The 25,443-nt window shown below is 35.8% G+C and overlaps 1 protein-coding gene across 2 annotated transcripts; it reads left to right on the forward strand.

The window, feature by feature from the left end:
• The first annotated feature begins 1,275 nt into the window (after window positions 1-1,275).
• Window positions 1,276-23,783, forward strand: CRISP2 (cysteine rich secretory protein 2). Of its 2 annotated transcripts, XM_037727920.1 has the most exons (10): window positions 1,289-1,372; window positions 2,240-2,340; window positions 4,539-4,575; window positions 6,108-6,182; window positions 16,896-17,012; window positions 18,144-18,231; window positions 19,512-19,657; window positions 20,069-20,166; window positions 21,692-21,780; window positions 23,242-23,783. In XM_037727920.1, the coding sequence occupies exons 4-10, from the start codon at window positions 6,117-6,119 to the stop codon at window positions 23,367-23,369; spliced, it is 732 nt and encodes a 243-aa protein (XP_037583848.1). In that variant the 5' UTR covers window positions 1,289-1,372; window positions 2,240-2,340; window positions 4,539-4,575; window positions 6,108-6,116; the 3' UTR covers window positions 23,370-23,783. The 2 variants fall into 2 exon arrangements, with proteins under 2 accessions (XP_017354150.1, XP_037583848.1); XM_017498661.2 differs by lacking the exon at window positions 4,539-4,575 and having other exon boundaries at window positions 1,276-1,352.
• Window positions 23,784-25,443: the final 1,660 nt, after the last annotated feature.

The following is a 25,443-nucleotide window of genomic DNA, read 5'->3' on the forward strand; positions in this document are numbered from 1 at the left end:
ACCCTTCTTCAAAAATGAAAAATAAGATATTCATAGTAACTGATAGACTATTACAGTGCTAACCATGAATTGTTTGGCACTAGAAAAAAAGAACAAATAGGTAGGCAGAGATTTTGTGCATATAGGTATTTGAAATGTCCAGTTAATAATTTAGGCAAGATATGGTGAAAACATGAATACAGAAGTGAGAGACAGATTGAGGACCAGATTTCATAAATATTTAGAAAGGCAAGCTGTCAGGATGAACTTCGATTGGATATAAATCGAAGTAAGAGTTTATAATGACTTCTAAATTCCAAAGCTTTTGGCCAGTGCTGCATGAACTGAAATAAGCCGCAAAAGAAAACTAAAACAATGTCTGTGTGCTGATCCCTTGAAATTGCCTTGTAACACTGCCAAAGGAAAATGGCACTGAGCACCAAGTTTGTTATAGTTGCAGTTGTGCCCAGGTGAGTCTCAAGAGTTGGAGAAATCTCAAGCCGCTTTTTACATGGCTTACAGAGAACCAAGGTATGAAGGATGTTAATCCTTGGTGTGACATCTTTTGACACAACCCTCTATGTCTAGGTCATAAGCTCCTTTTCACTTTGAAAACAACTGTGAATAGAAGAAAATGCACCTATTACTCATCGGCCTTCTGAGAGAAGAAGCATGTCATTAACCAACGCATGTTCTCACTCCTAAGTGGGTGTTGAACAATGAGAACCAATGCTTGATACATCTGCTAAACTTGAAGCCAGTAGCCTTGGGTCAGGAATTTTGAGTAATTTCTTAAGAGTTGTTCCTGTTACTCTTCATGAATTTTCTCACCACAAAACTGTTGCTAACCGGGGAAGAACTACAAGAACAGGAAGTGTTTATGAGCCAGCCTGAAACTGACAACCTGATCTGTGTAACCAGGTGTGCGCCTTTCGCATGACACTGGCATCAAGCGTATTGCAAACTTAAGCACCTGTGACTTCCAATTCGCTCTTTAAACTGAACTACATTAATTCAGGCGTTCTTGTCTGAATACGAACGCCTCCTTTTTCAAGCCACCCCCTGGGCATTACGAATCCTTATATGACCTCCCTCCTCCTCCTAGTATGGCCCAGGCATGCGAACAGACATTTTCTTTCCTCATCAACTGGTGATAATGAGAAAAAGTGAACTCCGTTTTTCACGATGGAAAACGCGTAGGACTCTCTCCGTGGTGGGGGCGGGGAGGCGGTGGGAGGAACTCACGTAGGCGGGCAGCAGCGATGAAGGCATAAAGCCCCTTGACGTCGCCCACACGTGGCGCCTGGAAAGTGCACAATCGCGGTGAGAGGGGCGCACCGCAGCCAGCTCGGCCCTGGTCCAACTGCAGGAAGGTCTGTGCTCTGGGGCCTGGGTAACTGAGACCCAGATTAGAGACTAGAAATGGCCAGGGGCAGGGAGGTGGGGTGAAGCACAAGAGGGAGAATGTCGTTGAGGTGAGGGGGCTTCTGATCTGCCTTGGAGCTTCTTCGGGCACCTGGAGGGCACATAGCTGATGTAGGGCAGACCGAGAGTTCACTTTTGTTGCTTAGCATCGACCCACCAAAACTTTCAACATGCTTCTCTATGTTTAGACTATTGAAAATCTTTACCTATCTTAAAAGTTAAATCATTCTGAGTACCCACGACCCACTGAATCATAATAGAAGCCTGAAGCCATTTCTAAATATGGCTTTTTACGAAGTCAAATTAAGACACTTAGTTTCTAATTCATGTTTTGAATATACAGTTATTAGAAACTTATAATTAGAATTGGGGTCATTGACTCTGCTGGACTTTATAGCATCTATTGGCTTCCAGGATTACACACACACGAAGAGATAAAGCTGTGACCCACAAATCCACATAGGGAATGCTCATTATGTGGGACACTGCTTATGGAAATGATCTTTTAAAGAATGGGTTGAAGTCCTAGACAACGGGTTGGGAGTCTTGAAAATAGGTTGCAGTTTTCCAGGCAAGTTAGGCAACTAGTAGTTACTGAACTTCAAGAAGTCCCTGTTTTTTACTAGTGTTTGAAGGAAATATCAGGACGTTGAAACACAATCTGACCTCAGAAGGACAATATGGTCTTAACAGTGAGAACAAATAAATACAGTAAAGTATTAGAAACAATACTGAACAATTGAGTTAAATTTAAGTTTTTGACAAAGATTATAGATACCATCTATAAGGTTATTGTTCACATCTTTATTTTAAATATTTTGTTTCCTTGTTCTAGGGTTATAAAATCATACACAATGGCCCTCCTAAAGACACTCTGAAACCACATCATCCTGATCTTAAAACACCTGCAAGAAAAGACACAGTACTTCACCATTAGTAAGTAGCAAAGAAAAAAAATGGTAGCCAACTTTTCAACTACATATTAATGTGGGCTTAAAGGAATAAAATGTAATTATACAGAACAGAAAAAAATATTTTTTCTTGAATATACTGTCATCATTGTGACATTGCTTTCATTGATGCAATGAAGATGATTATAGGTTAGATGGTTGAGGGTATGGGAGAGAAAAGCAACAAAGAGGAGAATGTGACATGATGGTCTGTTTTAGAATTGTGGGTCATCAGATGCAAACACTGGGTGATTGAGCTATACAAAATCTTCAGGCCCATGTGTATGAGCTGATGAGGATACAGCAGCCCAGATGTTAGAGCACTTTCCTAAAGTTAGCCAGAAGGTCTCTAATAGAGCCAGGCTTTGAACATGGGAATCTCGAATTAGATGATTTTTTTTTCCTTTAACACTGGAAGGAAAAACACTTAGAAATCAGCAATTCAATCATACAGCATATGTTTATAGAAAGATCTTATGAGCTCAGCAAGCTAGCAGGCAGGCATTGCAAAGAATAAGAAAAATATGAATAATTTCTATTTATTTGTATTATATGCATAATTTGTTTATTGTATTGGAGGTGTTACATATATTGTGCCTTCCAGTCTTCATGTTATACCAAGCGAGTTTGATGGAACAGCGCCACGCTCTGAGTTTGAATCACCAGTCCTTTATTAATTAGCCAGCAACTGAGAGAATGTTAACACTCAAAATTCTCTCGGCCCTGAGGACGGGGCTGGATTCCTTTTTATATCTTATTTAAGGTAGGGAAGGGGGAGCCAATTGGAGCAGAGTTTACAGAAGCAGAACAAGCAAGTTAGATAAGGAGGTTGGTAACTAGGAGGCAGGAGGTTCTCATGATTGCTGATTTTCAAGGAGTGTATACACAAGTGGTTCCCACGATTGCCAGTTACCAAGAGGGGTATTTGGCACTTGTCAGATAATCAATCAAGGGGGGCATTTACAATGGCAAGTGGGCTTGCCAAGCAGGCTATGGTTACAAAGGTTATGTGTTTCTATAGTTCTAAGTACAGCATGACCCAGCAGAGTAGCAAGACCCAGGTATGCACTGAAGGGAGGAGTGGCAGGAGGGATGAGGCAGAGGTCAAAATGGAGTCTACTGGCTCTCAGCAAAATGGAGTCTGTCTGGCTAACACAGTGGGTTAGCACATTAAAAGCAAAATCCTATGATATGACAATCTACCTTTTACATAAGAAAAAACTGAAGCTTGGCATAGATTTTTCAGACCTGATGGTTTCCAAAGGCTGCACTCGTAACCAATAAGCTACAGGTAGTTGATAACTAGAAAGTAAAAGTCACAGAGAGTTGAACTATAAGAGTTCAACTACAAGGCAGAATCTTGGTAACCTTCACAGTAATTAACCTGTCTTAGGTTGTCGGTATAGAAATACCAGTCCAAAAAGGCTACATCTAGATTATAGTGTGCCTAAGGAGAAGGGAGGACTGATTAGAGAGGAAGGACATGATTTACTTACTCATGTTAAAAACTATGTGAGAAGCAAATAATGTCCAAAGAATTATCAGACAACTGGCAATGAAATTTGAGGTTATTGGTATGAAAAATACTATTTCAGAACTTTGTTGACTTAGATTTATTTAACAAACCCAGAATTTGCTAAAACAGAAATATGTGTAATATATATGCTGCTCTACACTGTTTACAATAGCAAAGACCTGGAACCAACCCAAATGCCCATCGATGACAGACTGGACAGGGAAAATGTGGTACATATACACCATGGAGTATTATGCAGCCATCAAAAATGATGAGTTCATGTCCTTTGTAGGGACATGGATGAACCTGGAAACCATCATTCTCAGCAAACTGACACAAGAGCAGAAAATCAAACACCGCATGTTCTCACTCATAGGCGGGTGTTGAACAATGAGAACACATGGACACAGGGTGGGGAGCACTACTCACTGGGGTCTGTTGGGGGAAAATGGGGGAGGGATGGGGGTAGGGAGGTGGGAAGAGATAGCAAGGGGAGAAATGCCAGATATAGGTGAAGGGGAGGAAGGCAGCAAATCACATTGTCACGTGTGTACCTATGCAACAATCTTTCATGTTCTTCACATGTACCCCAAAACCTAAAATGCAATAAAAATAAATAAATAAAAAATATATATGCTGCTCTAAACCTTCCACCTTTCTTTCTAAAGATAAAGCAAATATTTCATCCTGCTCAGAAAACCAACAGTAAATGGTAACAACGTAATGTTAATTTGATATATAAAAATTTTTTACATTTTATTCTAAAAGTAAATAATGGAATTAATTCTTAGGTTTGTGACCTTAAACATTTATACTAGAACTAGCTTTAATAGGAAAATGGAAAAGTATGGTTGTTTAAGTATATTGTATAAGCTGCCATATTAATGATTTTAATATTAACATATACATTATGTATTAATGAGGGAATTATTAATGTAAAAATAGAGGATCTCCATCGTGCTGCAGTAATGTCTGCTTTTTCCCAGTTAAAACTGTGTCTTTTTCAACAACTCAATGTCTCTTTCAAAATCATTGACTTTGAAGTCATAATTGGATAAAGACTCATTTCTCACATTACCTAAGAACATAGCATTGGCATAGGTTAATTAACTGTCTTAAGCCTTAATTACTTCATCTGTGCAATATAAATAGTAATGCCCAGTAAGGTATGAGAGTGAAATTGTACATCATTTTCCACAAACCATCAATAATTGTTCACTCCCTCTCCCTTTTTTGCACATCATTGAGGATAAAGGCAATAGATGGAACGTGTATCAATGATAAACTAATTGCAATAAGTGAAGCCTGAGAAGTATTGCATATAAATTGTTCAGAATTTTCTTTCCCTTCAAGAATTTGGGAGTGCTAATTTCACACACAGGAAACAAATCAAGGTAGCATAACTTTAATTTACAGGAAAACAATTTATATGACTAATGGCAGAAAATTCAGTGTTTCTGAAACTAAATGATCTTGTTGCTTCATCTGAAGGATGTAGGATTTTTTTACATATTAAGAAAGGACAACATGGGTAACAAAATACTGAGTGTCTTTTTAGGAGATAATGAAAATATTAACCAACTTTTGTACCAAATAATGGAATGAGTAAACTTGAACAAGCTATATTTTTAATGCATTAATTGTATTTTTTCTATACAGAGAAATTTGAAAATATTCACAAGTATAAGGAAGAAAATAAACATAACTTCTAGTTACTCCATTACAGAAATAACAACTAATGAAGTGTGGAACCATATCTGTGTAATCGCAACCTTGTCATCTTAGAGTCTGGTGTGCATAAAAGAACAAACCATTCTATTTTTCTAGCAAATTGAGAGATGGTACATATTGAAAATAAACTTTCCTCCAAAAATTGAGACAAATAATGAACGTCAGTACTATAATGAACTATTAAGGAATCTATTTTCTTTTTGGTGGTGTAAGGGTAGCAGAAGTAGTCAGAAAGAAGGGACTATGTCTCTATTCTTTATAGATGTACCTCACGGGCATCACTAGAGTTCTTCAGTTTATTTATTTTTTTTTTATTGTCATGATCAGAGGCAAGGTTGGCCCCATTATGATTCTACTGGTACCATAGGGCAATTCTTCTCTTATTCCATTGTTAACGAATATGGAAATCACAGTTCCTTTAAGATAATAGAGTTTATTACATTGGATTTCCCCTCTTAGAAGTTTTCAAACTATTTCAATGCAGACCTTTGTTTTCTTTGACTTAGTTTCCAACAATGGCTTTACTACCGCTGCTGTTTCTGGTTACTGTGCTGCTCCCATATTTACCTGCAGAAGGAAAGGTAAGGTTAAAACGGAAAATTTTTTCAGAGCTATCCAGCAACTTTGTGGTATGGCAGGCTATCCTGAAAGTAAAGGGGGTAAGGGTGTTTGGCATGTCAGAGTTTCCACTGGTTCTTTCAGAGTTCTCAGAGCACTTAACATGATTATTGAGATGAAAGGCCAAGGCTATGCTATATGGATTCTGTTTGTGTATGCTAGCCATCAGTCACATGTGACTACTGAACACTTGAAATGAGGCTTGAATGGGCAAGATGTACTGTGATGGTAAGAAACTCACCAGATTTAAAATATTTACAACAAAGAAGAAAGTATCTCATTAATTTTTTTATATTGAATCCATGATAAAATGATAATATTTCGGATATTCAGTTAAAAAATGTATTAGGTTCTTAGGGCAGTTACAACAAATTATCACAAGCTAAGTAGCCTGTAACAACAAAAACATTTTCTCACAATTACAGAGGCCAGAAATCTAAAATCAAAATATCTGCTGGGCTGTGCTCCCCATGCAAGGATCTAAGAGAGGTCTGTTCCATGCCTTTCCCCACCTTCTAGTGGCTTCTGCCACTGCCTAGCATTCCTTGGCGTGTGGCTGTATCACTGCAATCTCTGCCTCCATCTTCACATTATCTTCTCCTCTCTATGTATCTTATAAAAGCACTTGTCATTACATTCAGGGGCAAGTGGATAATCCTGGATAAGCTCATCCTGAGATCCTTAATTACATCTGCAAAGACGTTTTTTCCAAATAAGATCACATTTACAGTTTCTGAGCATTAGGACATGGACATATATTTTTGGAGACTATCACCCATTACAAATAAAATATATTATTTAAATTAATATTACTTAAAAATTAAAATTACATAGTATGTTTAAATTATTTTTCTAATAAACATCACTGGTCTATGGATTTAAAAAGCTGATGATAGTCTTCCTGCCACATTCTCTTTTTTGGTTTCCTTAATTTTATTCATTTTTAATGAAATTCCCATAAAAAAATTAACAATATGCTTACATAATCTTAAGTTAGCATAACTTCTCCACTATATTAGCACATTTAATTTTCATAGTTAGGGTATAAGAATAATTAGACTTGGCTGGGCATGGTGGCTCACGCCTGTAATCCCAGCACTTTGGGAGGCCGAGGCAGGTGGATCACGAGGTCAAGAGGTCTAGACCACCCTAGCCAATACGGTGAAACCCCGTCTCTACTAAAAATACGAAAATTAGCTGTGCGTGGCATAGCCCCAGCTAGTTGGGAGGCTGAGGCAGGAGAATCGCTTGAACCTGGGAGGCGGAGGTTGCAGTGAGCCAAGATTGCGCCACTGCACTCCAGCCTGGCACCTGGCGACACAGCGAGACTCTGTCTCAAAAGAAAAAAAAAGAAAAGAATAATTAGACATATTTTTAATTAGAAAATAAAAACCCTAACTCTAAAAGTCTTAGTGTTTTGTTTAGTAATGATTATAGAGTTAGTAGGTGGAGGGCCAAGAGGATTTTGAATTCAGATCCTCTAGTTATTTCTAATATGCTACTTAGTTTAATTGACCCCATAATATGGTCAGCAATTTTCAATGATAAAATATGCAGTGCTCAATGTCTCCTGGCCAGGAAGCCCCTGAAACAGCTTTGGTCACTGCTCTTTGTTGTCACATCTTGCATTGACTCTGGGCACACTAGACTTGCTAGGACTCTTCAGACTGGAGGACTCTGACACTCTGTTCAAACTTCATTTGGCATTCAGAAATACAGTCATTGCGCTACTGTAATTAAATTATCACTGTGCTGATAATTTATTCATCACTGAGGGCCTCATTCAAATAATTTGCTGTTCTTTCCATTTCTTTCCCCAAAAGATTTTCTTTCATACCCCTTTCAAATCCCCTTTTACCTCTCTGGTCCATCTCCTGGTCTTCATTTATAAAATTATTAAAAAGTGAGATGTCATTTGGTCTTTGACACTACTAAATGTTTGCTGATCAGATGTTCTATAAACACTCTGCCCTATGTGATTTTCTGATGTTTTCAAGATGCCTAGAAACTCTATTCATCTTTCAAAACCCCAATCCAGAATCACACTTATGAAGTTTCCCTGTCTTCAAAGAATTGATTCCTCCTTCCTCTCTGTCTTGTAGATCCCTAATATCAGTTGTTATCATGTGTATTGTAATTTTTTACTTGTGTCATGCCACCTATTCAATATAAACTATTTAATATAAATATATAAGGATAAATACCATATTTAATGTAAATATATAAAGATAGATACCATATTGATTTTATTGTATGTTTAATATTTCTAGTCATGCAATAGCTTTCTTACCACATTAAAAATACATCTCTTCTTCAATACAATTTTTATCTACAATGCAAGAAGGGGAAAGAAGCAGGAAATAATTTAGAAATTAACTTTCCATGTGTTTTGTATTGAACCCACCATAACTAGATTTTTTTAAGTCAAGAGGAAATATCCAGAGATGTTATTTTATGCTTTGATGTAAAGCAGAAATCTGCCTCTACTGATATTTTATATGCACATCCTTTCTAACTTATGAGTCAGCAACTTTGTCATATTTGTTGGTACAATGGCATCCACTATTAGTCCCTGTTAATAGGAACATAAAATCAGGAAAGAGAAATGCATATATACTACATAATGGCAATAATGTGCTCAGACCTATGGTATAAGTACTTTGAGAGCCTTAAGGGAACTCAGTATAAGGGGAGAGGAGGATAATTTATTGTACAGTGTCAGAAAAAATCTATAAGGGGCCGTGTCCCTTTTAGACTTATACTCCAAAATCTTGCTCATACCTATATTACATCACACTCTTGCGTAAATTTAGGTCATCAAACTGCTTGGACCTTGACCCAGCAATTTACACACCCTATTCCACCCCCAGGCTTAGTACCCTCACCCCCCACCCCACACACACACAGACAAATACACAGCCACAAAGATAAACCAAACATACTAGCACTCAATTTAATACCTTATCAGTTATGTTTCAGTTAGTAAAAGGAACAGTCAGCAATAGTGCATTCATTAGGTAGATTTGATCCCTCCAAATTGCTTTAATTTTTTTTTAATATTACAATGTTATCTTTTAAGTGGCTGATAAAATTTGCTACATAAGAGGTATAATGGTTTTACCAGAGTACTGAATGCAGACATACACTTCAAATGGGCCTAAACATTTTTCTTTAAAGACAGATACCGTGTCATGATAAACTGCCCCATAAAATTTAGAATGAATCATGGGCTCCAGCCTTACCCTACCTAGCAGCCTGATCAAGTGCGAATGACTATATCTCAAGGTTTTTAATTGGTATGTTTGTAGTTATAAAACATTATTATTCATATGTCTGTACAAATCATATCAAAAGTTCCCTTGCTGGGGGAAAGAGTGGATAGGAGGCAGGACTAATTTGCAGTTGCCACTTGGATGGACAGAACAACATGTGGAGATTCACACTGTGAACTTTTGCGCAAAGAACCACTACAGGAACATGGCAGGAAAGCTGAAGGAATTCACAGACCCTTTGAAAGAAGTGGCTTGCCACTGCAAACTCCATGAGATAGCCGAAAACCTGTGAGTGCACAAAGTGTGAAGGAAGAAAGTCTTCCTTTAAATACACATCCTCACTGAGAAGTTGAAAATCCAGCACATGGGAGAAGGATTTAACCTTACTTAGAGCTGAAATGAATTTAGAGAGCCATGCAAAATAAAAAAGAAGAAGCAGTGAGAAGAGCCCTGTAGGTACTCCCAGTCCCCATGAAAACCCAGGGAAGCCATTTTTTACTTTATCTCACAGAGATCCTCAGGGAGGGCAGCCAGTATAATTAGGGAAAGGCCACAGGGAGCAGACTTCCAGCTGAACTTTGTAATAATTTTGACCAAGTAAAAATTATTCTGGGCAGATCTGGGAGTGTGAATAGGAAATTTTATGGGGCAGTTTATCATGACACGGTATCTGTCTTTAAAGAAAAATGTTTAGGCCCATTTGAAGTGTATGTCTGCATTCAGTACTCTGGTAAAACCATTATACCTCTTATGTAGCAAATTTTATCAGCCACTTAAAAGATAACATTGTAATACAGATATACGTACAGAAGCTGCAGCAGGTGGGGAGTAGGGAGGGGCCTGAAAGCCCTGCTTACTGTCTCAGTGGGAAGGCTTATAGCTTGGAGCAAAATCTCAGCCTTGCACAACAGAAGCCTGAATATAAATTCAGCTCTGTTGTCTGTTGAGGGAGCACAGCAAGGGTGTGACTGGCCTTGCTGGCTGAGTAGGAACTTAGTGAAGCCTGTCACTGCTGGTTTTCCCCCACTTCCCTAGTGACCTGTATGAAGTAGCAGAGGCAGCCATAGTCCCCCTTGTATCATAACTCCATTGGCCTGAATAACTACACCCCCATCTTCCACAGTGGCCACAGCAAGCCCCACCCAAGGACAGTTGGAGTTCATATATGCCTAATCCTGCTCAGGGTTGGACGATGGTCTTTCTCTACCCAACCTTGTAGCCAAAGACAAAAGACATAAACTCATGAAAACTCTATGGCCCCACTCATCACCTGAAAAACCTGAATACTTGTTCAGGTGACCTAAAGCAAACTTGTATCCCCCATATTACCACCGTTTATGCTGTCTTGAAACCAACTCAAGCTGTTACAGCAGCTCATAATAAAACAACCCTGCGTCAAGGAAGGAGAAAACAACAGCTAATTCTACAGCCTGTAACACTCTGGCTAACCAGAGGTCCTGAGACTGTCCACATGACAACTTCACTATTAGCATAACCAGCATTCAAGAAAATGAGTGCACTGAACAAAACTACAACCAAGGACCCTCACAGAGTCCTCTTTACTCCCCTGCTACCTCCACTGGAGCAGGTGCTAGTATCTATGGCTGAGAGACCTGAAGATGGTTCACATCACAGGACTCTTTTCAGGCACACTCCAGTACCAGCCCGAAGTCCAGTAGCTCTGCTGGGTTGCTAGACCCAGAAGACCAATAACAATCACTGCAGTCTGGCTCTCAGGAAACCCCATCTCTAGGAGAAGGGAGAGAGTACCACATCAAGGGATCACCCCGTGGGGCAAAAAGAACCTGAACAGCAGCCCTTGAGCCCCAGATCCTTCCTTCGACGTTGTCTACCTAAATGAGAAGGAACCAGAAAAACAATTCTGGTAATATGACAAAGCAAAATTCTATAGTATCCCCAAAAGATCACACTAGCTCACTAGCAATGGATCAAAACCAAGAAGAAATCTTTGAATTGCCATAAAAAGAATTCAGAAAGTCAATTATTAAGCTACTCAAGGAGGCACCAGAGAAAGTTGTAAACCAGCTTAAAGAAATTTAAAAAGTAATACAAGATATGGATGAAAAAGTTTCCAGAGAAATAAATATCACAAATAAAAAATAATCACAATTTCTGGAAATGAAAGACACACGTAGAGAAATACAAAAAATACTGGAAAGTTTCAACAATAGAGTCTAACAAGTAGAAGAAAGAACTTCAGTGCTTGAAGACATGGCTTTCAAATTAACCCACTCCAACAAAGACAAAGAAAAAAGTAATAAAAAGAAAATGAACAAAGACTCCAAGAAATTTGGGATTATGTGAAATGACCAAAGCTAAGAATAATTGATGTTCCTGGGGAAGAAGAGGAATCTAAAAGTTTGGAAAACTTATTTAAGGGAATAATTGAGGAAAACTTTCCTGGCCTTTCTAGATATCTACACATTAAATTATAAGAAGCTCAAAGAACACCTGGGAAATTCATCACTAAAAAGATCATGACCTGGGCACATAGTCATCAGGTTATCTAAAGTCAAGATGAAGAAAATAGTATTAAGAGCTGTGAGGCAAAAGCATCAGGTAAACTATGAAGGAAAACCTATAAGATTAACTGCAGATTTCTCTGCAGAAACCCTTTAAGCCAGAAGAAATTGGGATCCTATATTTAGCCTCCTTAAAATAATCATCAGCAAAAAATTTTGTATCCAGCAAAACTAAGCTATAAATGAAGGAAAGACACAGTCTTTTCCGGACACATGCTAAGAGAACTCACCACTACAAAGCCAGCACTACAATAACTACTAAGAAGAGTTCTAATCTTGAAACAAAACCTCAAAACATGCCAAAAATAGAACATCCTTAAAGCAGAAATCTCATAGGGCCTATAGAACAATTACACAAAGAAAAAAAATCAAGGTATTCAGGCAAAAATTGGCATGATTAACAGAATAGTACCTCACATCTCAATATTAACATTGAATATAAATGGCCTAAATGTTCCACTTAAAAGAAACAGAATGGCAGAATGGATAAGAATTCAACAAATAAGGATCTGCTTTCCTCAAGAGACTCATCTGACACATAAAGATTCACATAAACTTGAAAGGATGAAGAAAGATATTCCATGCAAATGGACACCAAAAGCAAGAAGTAGTAGCTATTGTTATATCAGACAAAACAGACTTTAAAGCAACAGTAGTTAGAAAAGACAAAATCGGGCATTATATAATGATAAAAAGACTAGTCCAGCAAGAAAATATCACAATCCTAAATATATATGCACATAACACTGGAGCTCCCAAATTTATAAAACAGTTACTACTAAACCTAAGAAATTGGATAGACAACAGCACAATAATAGTGGGGGACTTCAGTACTCCACTGACATCACTAGGCAGGTCATCAAGACAGAAAGTCAACAAAGAAATAGTGAACTTAAACTATACCATAGAACAAATGGACTTAACAGATATTTACGGAACATTCTACCCAACAACTGAAAAATATACATATGGAATTTTCTCCAAGATAGACCATATCATAGGCCACAAAACAAAACTCAATAAATTTAAGAAAATCAAAATCATATCAAGTACTCGCTCAGACTACAGTGGAATAAAATTGGAAATCAACTCAAAGGAACCCTCAAAATCATGCAAATACATGGAAATTTAATAATCTGCTCCTGAATAATCATTGGGTCAACAGTGAAATCAAGATGAAAATTTAAAAATTCTTTTAACTAAACATAATAGTGACACAGCTTATTGGAACCTCTGGGATACAGAAAAAGCAGGGTTAAGCAGAAAGTTCATAGCCTCAACACCTACAATCAAAAAGTGTGAAAGAGTACACATAGACATTCTAAGGTCACGCCTCAAGGAACCAGAGAAACAAAATCAAGCCAAGCTGAAACCTAGCAGAAGAAAAGACATAACAAAGATCAGAGCAGAACTAAATGAAACTGAAACAAAAAAAAACAGCAATACAAAATATAAACCAAACAAAAAGCTTGTTCTTTGAAAAGATACAAAACTGATAGACCATTAGTGAGATTAACCAAGAAAAGAAGAGAGAAGATCCAAGTAAGCTCAATTAGAAATCAAATGGGAGATACTACAACCAATACCACAGAAATACAAAAGGTCATTTAAGGCTACTATGAACACTTTCACATGCACAAACAAGAAAACCTAGAAAAGATAGATAAATTCCTGGAAATGTACAACCCTCTAAACCAGGAAGACACAGAAACTCTGAACAGAACAATAACAAGCAGTAAGATTGAAATTGTAGAATTTCAAGAAGAATTGTTACCAATCCTACTGAAACTATTCCAAAAGATAAAGAAAGAGGGAAGCCTCCCTAAATCATTCTATGAAGCCAGTATCACCCTAATATCAAAACCAGAAAAAGACATAACACAAAAAGAAAACTACAGACCAATATTTCTGATAAACATCAATGCAAATTCCTCAACAAAATTCTAGCTAACTGAATCCAACAGCGTGTCAAAAAGATAATTCACCATGATCAAGTAGGTTTTATCCAGGGATGCAGGGGTGGTTTAACATGAGCAAGTCAATATATGTAATACACCACATAAAAAGAATTAAAAACAAAAATCACATGATCATCTCAATAGACACAGAAAAAGCATTTGACAAAATCCACCATTTCTTTATGATTAAAACCCTCGGCAAAATCAGCCTATAAGGGACATATCTTAATGTAATAGAAGCCCTCTATGACAAACTCACAGCCATTATACTGAGTGGGGGAAACCATTCCCACTGAGACCTGGAACAAGACAAAACTGTCACTTTCACCACTTGTATTCAACATAGTACTGGAAGTCCTAGCCAGAACAATCAAACAAAGGAAGGAAATAAAGAATATCCAAATCAGTGAAAAGAAAATCAAATTGTCACTGTTTGCCAATGGTATTATCGTATACATAGAAAACTCAAAAGATTCATCCAAAAAGCTCCTAGATCTGATAAATGAATTCAGTAAGGTTTCAGGATACAAAATCAGTGTACACAAATCATAGCACTGCTATACACCAACAGCGACCAAGATGAGAGTCAAATCAAGAACTCAATCCCTTTTTACAACAGCTGCAAAAACAATAATATAATTAGGAGTATACCTAACCAAAAAAGTGAAATACCTCTACAAGAAAACTACAAAACGCTGCTGAAAGAAATCATAAATGACACAAACTAATGGAACACATCCGATGCTCATGGATGGGTAAAATCAATGTTGTAAAAATAACCATACTGCCAAAAGCAATCTACAAATTTAATGCAATTCTCATCAAAATACCATCATCATTTTTACAGAACTAGAAAATACAATCCTAAAATTCATATGGAGCCAAAAAGACCTGCATGGCCACAGCAAAACAAAATAAAAAGAACAAGTCTGAAAGCATCACATTACTCCACTTCAAACTATAGTCACCAAAGGCTATAGTCACCAAACTACAAGGCTATAGTCACCAAAACAGCATGGTACTGTTATGAAAATAGGCACATAGACCAATGGAACAGAATGGAGAACACAGAAATAAAGCCAAATACTTACAGCCAAGTGATCTTCAACAAAGCAAACAAAAACAAAAAGTGTGAAATGCACACCCTATTCAAAAAATGGTGGTGGGATAATTGTCAAGATTCATGTAGACGAATGAAACTGGATCTTCATCTCTCACTTTATACAAAAATCAACTCAAGATGGATCAAATACTTAAATTTGAGACCAAACCATGTAAGCTGTAGAAGATAACATCAGAAAAACTTTTTTAGACATTGGCTTAGCAAAGAGTTTAAGACCAAAACCCAAAAGCAAATGCAACAAAAACAAAGATAAAAAGATGGGACTTAAGTAAACTATGTTTACTTAAGTAAAATGCTTCTGCACAGCAAAACAATCAGCAGAATAAACAGAAAACCCACAGAATGGGGGAAAATTTTCACAAACTATGCATCCAAGTAAGGACTAATATCCAGAATCTACAAGAAACTCAAACAAATCAGCAAAAAAGAAAAAAAAAAAATCCCATCAAAAAGTGGGCTAAGGACATGAGTAGACAGTTCTCAAAATAAGATAGACAAAAGGCCAACCAACATATGAAAAGCTGTTCACCATCATTTATTATCAGGGAAATGCAAATCAAAAGCACAATGAGACTAACGCCTTATTCCTACAAGAATGGCAATAATTGATTTTTTTTTTATATAACGGATAATGGCGTGGATGTGGCAAAAAGGGAACACTTTTATACTGCAAGTGGGAATGTAAACTCATATAAGCACTATAGAAGACAGTATAGAAATTCCTTAAAGGACTAAATGTAAATCTACTATTTGATCCAGCAATTTCACTACTGAGTATCTACTCAGAGAAAAAGAAGTCATTATATGAAAAAAAAGAAACTTGCACATGCATGTTTATAGCAGTACAATTCACAATTGCAAAAATATGGGACCAGCCCGAATGACCATTAATCAATGAGTGGATAAAGAAAATGTGTTTTTTTATATATAGTATATAATATATATTATATAATATATATTATGCAATATTAGTAGTATTGCATAATATATATATATTATGTATAATATATATAATACTATATATATATTATATATTATAGTATATATTATATTATACATAATATATATATATTATGCAATACTACTCAGCCATGAAAATAAATGCAATGATGGCATTCACAGTAACCTGGATGGAGTTGGAGACCATTATTCTAAGTGAAGTAACTAACTCAGGAATGGATAAAGCAAACATCATATGTCCTCACTTATAAGTGGGAGCTAAGCTATGAGGATGCAAAGGCATAAGAATGATACAATGGACTTTGGGGACTCGGAGGACATGTCCGAGTGGGGAGGGATAAAAGACTACAAGTTGGGTACAGTGTACACTGCTTGGGTGATGGATGCACCAAAATCTCAGGAATCAACGCTAAAGAACTTATCCACCTAACCATACACCACCTGTTCCCCCAAACTATTTTTTAAAAAGTTCCCTTGAAACCAGAAATCAGCATTTGTGGCCTGAGAGGGGTTTTTAGTTTGTCATGCTGTGAGTTACTCCCAATTCCCAAAGCTTCAATCTTCCACTTTCCTATTTAAACATTTCAATCTACTTTATTATTTAAGTCATATCTCCAACTCAGATTTATTGGCACTGCTTAACAACTAATATTGGCTTTTAATATTTTAAACATTTCAATATTTAATATATGTACATGATAACTAAATATGTTGCACATTTTACAGTGATCTTTGTTCTCTTGAATTAACTTATTCACTATTATATGAAATTCACAACATTGTTAAATAATAATTACAGTTTTGTTTTATTTTCTTCGAGGATCCCGCTTTTACTGCTTTGTTAACCACCCAGGCAGGAGTGCAACAGGAGATTGTAAATAAACACAATGAACTAAGGAAAGCAGTCTCTCCACCTGCCAGCAACATGCTAAAGATGGTAAGAAGCAGTGATGTAAGGAGAGGGGTGTGAACCAGCTGTGGAAGGAGTAGATGGCTGGCAACTGGCATTTCTTAAGAACTTTGTGGTTTACAAAGTTGTGTCTCTGTTTTGCTATTTTATTTGAACTGTTATATGGAGAGGATTGTATTCCTGTTTTTGCTTTTTAAAAAGGTTAAAAAAAACTGTCAATTATAAAGAGTTACTCAGTTTGGAAGGCAGAATTAGAAGGCCAATATTCAGGCATCCAGTGTTAGCCACTACACTTTTTGTTCATTCTCTTTCCTGGTTTAAAATCAAGAATTCCCTTTTTCTTCAGGATCAGTGGCGGCTGGTGAGTAAAGCCCACTTCCCAGGGCACAGTCCCTGAAAGACAGGTATCTCCAATATAAAAGCGATGGCCTACATATGAAAACAAATGGAACTGGAAATAACGTTGGCCAGCTTATTATTATTAAAATATAATTAGAATATGTTATATATTTATCAATATTTAGACTAGCATCATTAATAAATATCCTAGGTTGGCCAGGCGCGGTGGCTCACGCCTGTAATCCCAGCACTTTGGGAGGCCGAGGCGGGTGGATCACGAGGTCAAGAGATCGAGACCATCCTGGTCAACATGGTGAAACCCCGTCTCTACTAAAACTACAAAAAATTAGCTGGGCATGGTGGTGCGTGCTTGTAATCCCAGCTACACAGGAGGCTGAGGCAGGAGAATTTCCTGAACCCAGGAGGCGGAGGTTGCCGTGAGCCGAGATCGCGCCATTGCACTCCAGCCTGGGTAACAAGAGTGAAACTCTGTCTCAAAAAAAATAAATAAATAAAAATAAAAATAAATAAATAAATAAATAAATATCCTAGGTATGGCTGCTTTGCTATCGTAAATAATCACATATTATTGTCTTAGATATTTTGCTTTTTGGATATATTACCTATGGGCTTCATGTGCAAACTGGCATCAGAACAGATAAAAACATGTAAAAATATTTTAATAACAGTAATATTAGAGAATATGTCTACAGAAATTTTAAAGTATTTACAAATCAGATTTTACGAATCAGATTATGAAGTGTATGTTTCATTGTGGCTCAATGCAAAAACTGTATTTTGTTTTCTTGTGACATTTAGGAATGGAACAGAGACGCAACAATAAATGCTCAAAGGTGGGCAAACAAGTGCACTTTACAACACAGTGATCCAGAGAACCGCAAGACCAGTATGTAAATTAGTAAATATTTGTTGAATAAATAAATGATAAAATAACAATAGAGCATTGTAGGATGCTCTATAATAAGAAGACTCTGAAAACAAACGTTATTTGTACTGCTGTCTTTTTGAAGTCAAAGTATCTATATATAGAGGGATATTTACAGTAAGAACCTGTTGTGCTTTTTTTATTGGGTACATTATGCAAATAATTTTACTTATCTCCACCAGCTCATGAGTACAGCAGATTTTATATCATCCTTTCGTGTAAGTTAAAAGATGAGAAAGCCCAAATTTGAAATGAAAGTGACTTACCCAAGAACACAATCAGAAACAGTGTCGTACTAGATTTTTTTAACCTTTCTGATTTCCAACCCACTGCCATTTTTGTTAATTTATGTAGCTGTCTGATGTTTTGAAATCTATTTTTTAGTCACAGAATATATCAAATTTATGATGCATTGTTCCTAAGTTTTGCTCTAAAGCATTTAACCTTCTTTAATTATTTAAAAATTTATCATAGTCAAAATTTCTATAAAAATGAATATTTTTGAATTTATTATTTTTAATATTTTGAATATCAAGCAATCAAGTATTTTGTGAGGACTGGATACCTACAATGCATAGAATACTATATTCAAGTTTTAAAATGACATACCAAGGATTATTAAACTAGCAAATGCCCAAATAATTTATAAAATGTTTCTGGGCTGCAAGGCACTTCTTGACAAACTCACAAGGACTTCAGCTTGTGATATCTGATTTCCTGGTTAAGAGAAAATCCATAAATTTTGAAAACTGTTACCCTTCCTGGTGTCAGTTTTCTCTTGATTGGGACTCTTAGAGATGGACTATAAAGCCTTTTTTTCAGATTTAACATAAAGTCATATACATTTATTTAGGGTCCTATATTTGAAATCTCTGTTGAGGGTTACTAGAGCAGAAGACAAAACATAAGAGTTGGTCACGGCCTTTAGAAAGCTTACAGTGTAAAGCTGGGACCACTCAAGGCATACACATGTGAAAAATTTAGCATGCAAGAATTTTTAAAGAGCAGAGTGTTAACCTACTCAACATTTTATGTGGTCAGGCCAGCCTCAGTGTGTTAGGCAGTTCAGTGTTCTAATGAGCTTTATAGCTGATAAGGAACTGAGGCACTCCTTTATGTATTAATCAACAGTTAGCATCTGTTGGACCCTGTGTTTGAAAGGCAACATCTCTGTTTGTGTAGTCAATTTATTTTACCATTGCGTGATTTGTTACCTTGCTCATGAATGGTCTTCCCCTTAGCTACAAGATGTGGTGAGAATCTCTATATGTCAAGTGACCCTACTTCCTGGTCAGCTGCAATCCAAAGCTGGTATGATGAGAGCCTAGATTTTGCCTATGGCGTAGGACCAAAGAGTCCCCATGCAGTTGTTGGACATTATACTCAGGTAAGAAGAATGCATGAAAATACCCCTGTCACAAATGTTCTAATAGAGGAAAGCTTCTCCAGATTATGACCACTGCAATGTTCAATTTAGGAGAACAGCCTGAGTGGGTTTAATACAGTCTTGATATTTGGCTGCTGTAGACCTGTCATTTTTGTCCATGGTCGGTCAAACTTAGTAGGAAAGCATACTCTCTATTGTTCCTATATTATAAATGATAAAGTGATGAATGTGTATGAAAATTAAATATTTTTAAAGTTTATGACTTTGGCTCAATAATTTAAATATTTTATATGATATATGCTTATAAACTAAAACTAACATTTTTCAGTTTTATTTTTGCTATTTGTTTTATTAATATTTTTCCTCTTCTCTAATGTACTTTTGTATGTCTTTTCCATTGTGGATTTGCAGCTTGTTTGGTATTCAACTTATCAGGTAGGCTGTGGAATTGCCTACTGTCCCAATCAAGATACTCTAAAATACTACTATGTTTGCCAATATTGTCCTGCGTAAGTATACTCTTTAGAGTTTAATGGCAATAATTCAGTCTGTAATTTATTTACACACACACAAACACACACACTCACAATTACTATTACAAATAATTCATTTATTTGGGTCTCAATGGTTATGAAGGACATTTTTATTTCAGAATACAGAAAAGATAACATTTAAGCCTCTGATGCTAAGAATTGTTCACAGAAAGCTCTGTAACCATCTTGTAAGGTCTTGATTTGTATCAGTAAACATGCTCCTTCGTTAAACAATATGTTTAGAGCTATCCACAGTAAATCTTATGGATATTTTAAGGAGATATTCACAATATATCTGTTAGTTTAAAATTTCTTTAATATTTGAAATTCCTTACCACTGGAGGCTGCAGTGGGGGGCACAACTACAGGATTTAAGACTAGATAGTGACGATGATGTAGGATTCCAGTCTGAGAAATATAACCTCCAAAGTCATTTTCCTTCAAGTACCTGTTAGGATTTAAGTAGAGAGATTTGAAAGGCTGTAGGAGAATGTGTCCAAACTCACTGGCTGGCCTTCAGAGGGAGCCATCAGCAGTCAGGTGTCAGAATTAACCGTTGAAATAGATCATGAGGGAAGGCAAGAGAACTAGAACTTTTAAAATCTTTTTATATCTGTTTCACAGTTTTCCAAGAGCTCATACACATACAGCTATATTCTGGGCAAAGAGACAGATTCAGCTGCACTTACTGGGTCCTCACCCCACTTGGTCTATTGAGATTTGGACTCCCATGTATTTTCAAATGAATTTAATGGCCAATAGAATAATTATCATTATTCTATGGTTAGTCATTACAAAAGTATTATACCCTGGATATCAGTGTTTATAAAAACTTTTTTTAAACATTTTCTTTTCTTTTTTTTTAAGTTTTGGGATAACAAAAACTAATATTCCTTTTTGGTAAAACATGCCACCTCTAGAAATTCACAAACCTCCCTAAATACATCCGTACAAACACACATAGCACTACTTAAAAATTGCAACCTCCATCTAGAAAAAAACTATCCTGGAGCTATATTTTGCATAGTTTCTGTTAAAGACTTTGTGTTTTTTTCACTTTTCAAATGTAAAATGATATTTAACATTGGATATTCATTTTCCTGCTGCAACCTGCTACTCCTGGGATCTTTTCCTCTCTCTGCAGGATATGTTTTACCCCTAATTTACATATTGAAGTACACTGCCTTAGTAATTTGACTAAATATACTGGGAGATGAAAAGGGTGTTGCCACACTGAATATATTCTGAAAATTTTAGACTCTTGTCATCCCAATTTAGTTGCCCAGCCTGTGGAATTATGGTGAAGAAGATATGTCATGTGGGACACATTTTCTTAATTTGTATTGTTATCTAAAATACACATTGCAAATTGTAATTTTTCAGATTTGTTAACATACTAAAAACATTGAATACTATTTATGTATATTTGATAGTTGATATTGCCCTTAGAGTATAAACAATAAAGTAAAAAATATTTGATGTTGTGTATTTCAAATTTCAGTGGTAATAATGTGAATACAAAGAATACCCCTTACCAACAAGGAACACCTTGTGCCAGTTGTCCTTATAACTGTGACAATGGACTATGCAGTAAGTTTGAAATGATTAGCTTGCTGTTACTTATTATAGAATTGATATTTTCTTTATATAATTTAACAAATCTCCTAAAGAAACTAATTGAAATAACGTATTTATGAAAAAGTCAAAGAAAATTCAACAAAGTCTGCTTAAACAAACATTTTACACACTGCAGTAGTCTGCATATTATTGGTAATGAAAAGCATATTCCCATATGTAGCATAATGGAACATTTATCATCAGTGTGTTTTTGTGACTCTACAGAGCCCATTAACATTAACCATACACGTTTTTCGTAAATAGTTAACTTCTCAAAGTTCATATCACTGTACCAAAAATGGTATTTTAAAACAAACAAGGTGTATAAATCTAAGGTGTGAGACCATATCATGGCTCAATCTAAACAGGTACACTGAATATTACTGTTTATTTGTGCTAATGTGCTTGTCATACTGATTTCCTCACTTCTTTTTTATAGTATAATTAGGATCATAGCGTTTGCTTTAATAAATGATTACTTGCCCTAAAATTTCATGACAAAACTCAACCTATATACAATATTGGTTCATAGAACCTATGCACATAGTTTGGTAAAAGGAGAAAATGAAATAAATATATCTCATTTAATAAATTTCCACAAATAGAAGTAAAAATAGCGTAGTTGGGAAACTTTTATTAAAATTATTATGAATGACAAAGTTGACACAACTGGGTGAGTGCTGGCCAAAAGAAGAAAGGAATGAGTTCCAGTTATTCCAGTTCCTGGCTTAAATTACTGAGTAGTTGGAGTGTCATTTCCCTTAGATTGTAGTAGTGGTGCAGAAAGACCACTCCTGAGAATTGTCAGCCTTGTATCTAATACAAGAAGTTTAATTTGAGATTTGTTAGTTTGGGGCCTCTAGGGAATATCCAAGTAGAAACATCAAAAGGAAACGGGCATACTGTCTTTATTTTACACTTGTATCCACCCATCAAGATTATTTACTCAAAAAAAGCACTGGAGTGTAAAGCCATGATGCCCAATATGATGATATGATGGAAACAGTCTCTATCAACATGTGCTACTAATCACAGTTTGAACACTTGAAATGTGGCTAATAAGATTAAGAAACTATAATTTTAATTTAAATATAAATACCTATGTGTGGCCAATGGCTCCCATATTTGGCTGTGCATGTATAGAAAGATTTAGTTACATTCATATTACTCTGCTCACTGAGGGGGAAAATTAGGTCAATTTATTTTAGAAACATATCACTAAATGTAGAATTTAAACAGTGATGGATTTTGATGGATTTAACAGTGAGCTCAATTAAGACACTTCTTTGTCCCTTAAGATGTGAAAGACCAATTGTAGTGTAAGTGATACTAACTTGTTCGTTCCCTCCTACCCCTCCCCACACACTTTGAATGTATAGTTTTGCTGTTACTGAAGAAAAGGATAATGAGGTAACTAATCTGTTTTTGTTACAGCCAATAGTTGCCAATATCAAGATATCCTAAGTAACTGTGATTCCCTGAAGAATACAGCTGGCTGTGAACATGAGTTGCTCAAGGAAAAGTGCAAGGCTACTTGCCTATGTGAGAACAAAATTCACTGACATGCCTAATAAGCATTGTGCAGGACTACATGGATAAGGGCTGCATCATTTAGTTGACACATACCAGGGGAAAGTTTTACGTATGTTAGTTACAAATTTGATTTCAAAGAGCAATGCATCTTCTCCCAGATCTTCACAGAAATCATTTTCAGGCAATGATTTACAAAAGTAGCATAGTATGTGATGATAACTTTGAACTCTGACATAAATGTAGTGCTTTATATTTAATGAACTGAACCGGGCTGAGGATTTTGAAAATTGTAAAACCATAGGATTAGGTCACTAGAGCTTTGGATCAAAATGGTGAGTTACATGCTTCCTGAAACATGCTGAAGAAGACTGTAACGTCATTGTCATTCCTACTACCTGATTTTTTGCTCGCATAAACAATAAACTCAAAGTTTTACATCTGCATTTGTCTTATGACCTTTTTTTTAAACAAAATCATCAGCTTTTAGAACAAAGAACTTTTCTAAGCAATCACGATATGATTCTTACGCAATGTTTTTATACCACTCATAATTAACCCCAGCAAGATTCATCTGAGATACATGATAAAACAGAGCAAAATTTTCAAAACAGATAAAACTTTTCTACAAAGTTAAATTTTAACAAAAAATGAATCAGTTCTACTCTTACTTGCTTTCTCCTTTTAGATATTTTAATCTCCCTACTGGTTTAGTTGATTTTTTTCAAAGCCAACAAAAAAGGCACAATTCAACAGAATATACAAGTATAGACGTCCAAGAAAACAAGTGGAATAATCAATATTTTGAAGACACTAACCATATACAAGTCTTTACATACATTTCATTTAAGATTGGTAACAGGGTAAAGTAAGCCCATTTTACAGATGAGGAAACATACACTAAAAATCTTCTTAAAAGTGAAAAAGTTATTGAAAATCAGAAAGTAGATCTCGCTAGACAGATGGTGAACAATGTGAACTACTAATGCCTCCAAGATTGAACAGATTATCTGAATTATCCTATAAACATTAAGGAAATTGAATTAATAAAGCTTCCAAAAAGGAAATGTCTAGGCCCTCAAATGGTTTCACCACATAATTCTGCCAAATACTTAAAGGCATAATTAATAGCAATTTTATACAGTTTCTTCCAGAAAATTAAATGGGAGAAAATATTTTTCGATTCAGTCTTTGAGACTAGTATTATCTTAGTACTAAAACTAAAGGCATTTCAACAGGAAAAAACTATATAGATAGGTCTGTAGCTATCATGGGCAGAGATGGAAAAATTTTAAACAACATTAGTAAATATTTCAGCAATATAGTAAAAGGAAAATACACCCTGACCCAAACTTGAAACAAATTACTAGAATAATCAAAAATTAAACTGTGTAGAAGGTAAATTGCCTATTATAGAGTATATTCATTGCATACACAGCTCCTTATGAATTTCTTTGGAAATTGATACTTCCACAAGATTAGCATTTCTTCATCCTAATCTTAATAAATCAAGTGTCTGATAAACTATGCTTTGAAATTTTTAAGCCTACTTCAGGGGAGAAAAAGGAATATTTATTTTTGTAACTGCAAGAACACTGAGGTACAGAAATGATGTGGGAAAGAAGCAAACATAATATTCCACTTGAGTGGTTCTCATATGAAGCACACTCCATTATTGAGATGGCATTTGAAAGGTTTTAAATACAGAGTTTTCTTTAGGGTTTTTAGATTAGAGTTAGCTTTGTGGGTGGAAGATCTGATCTTTAACAGAAGTGACTAGAAAATAACCTTTATAAATGCTTTCAGATAGTAGGAAAATCTTTTCTATTATCACAGCATTCTTAAATTTTATATAACTCTAGTGGCTGGTAAAAAGTCCAAAAAAAACAAAAAACAAAACAAAACAAAACTCTATACTAGAATCTTTAAGATTTAATTGAAAAATGCTCATCATCACTGGTCATCAGAGAAATGCAAATCAAAACAACATTGAGATACCATCTCACGCCAGTTAGAATGGCGATCATTAAAACATCTGGAGACAACAGATGCTGGAGAGGATGTGGAGAAATAGGAACACTTTTGTACTGTTGGTGGGAGTGTAAA

The sequence above is a fragment of the Cebus imitator genome, unplaced genomic scaffold (assembly GCF_001604975.1).
Source record: "Cebus imitator isolate Cc_AM_T3 unplaced genomic scaffold, Cebus_imitator-1.0 Scaffold248, whole genome shotgun sequence".
Lineage (NCBI taxonomy): Eukaryota > Metazoa > Chordata > Mammalia > Primates > Cebidae > Cebus > Cebus imitator.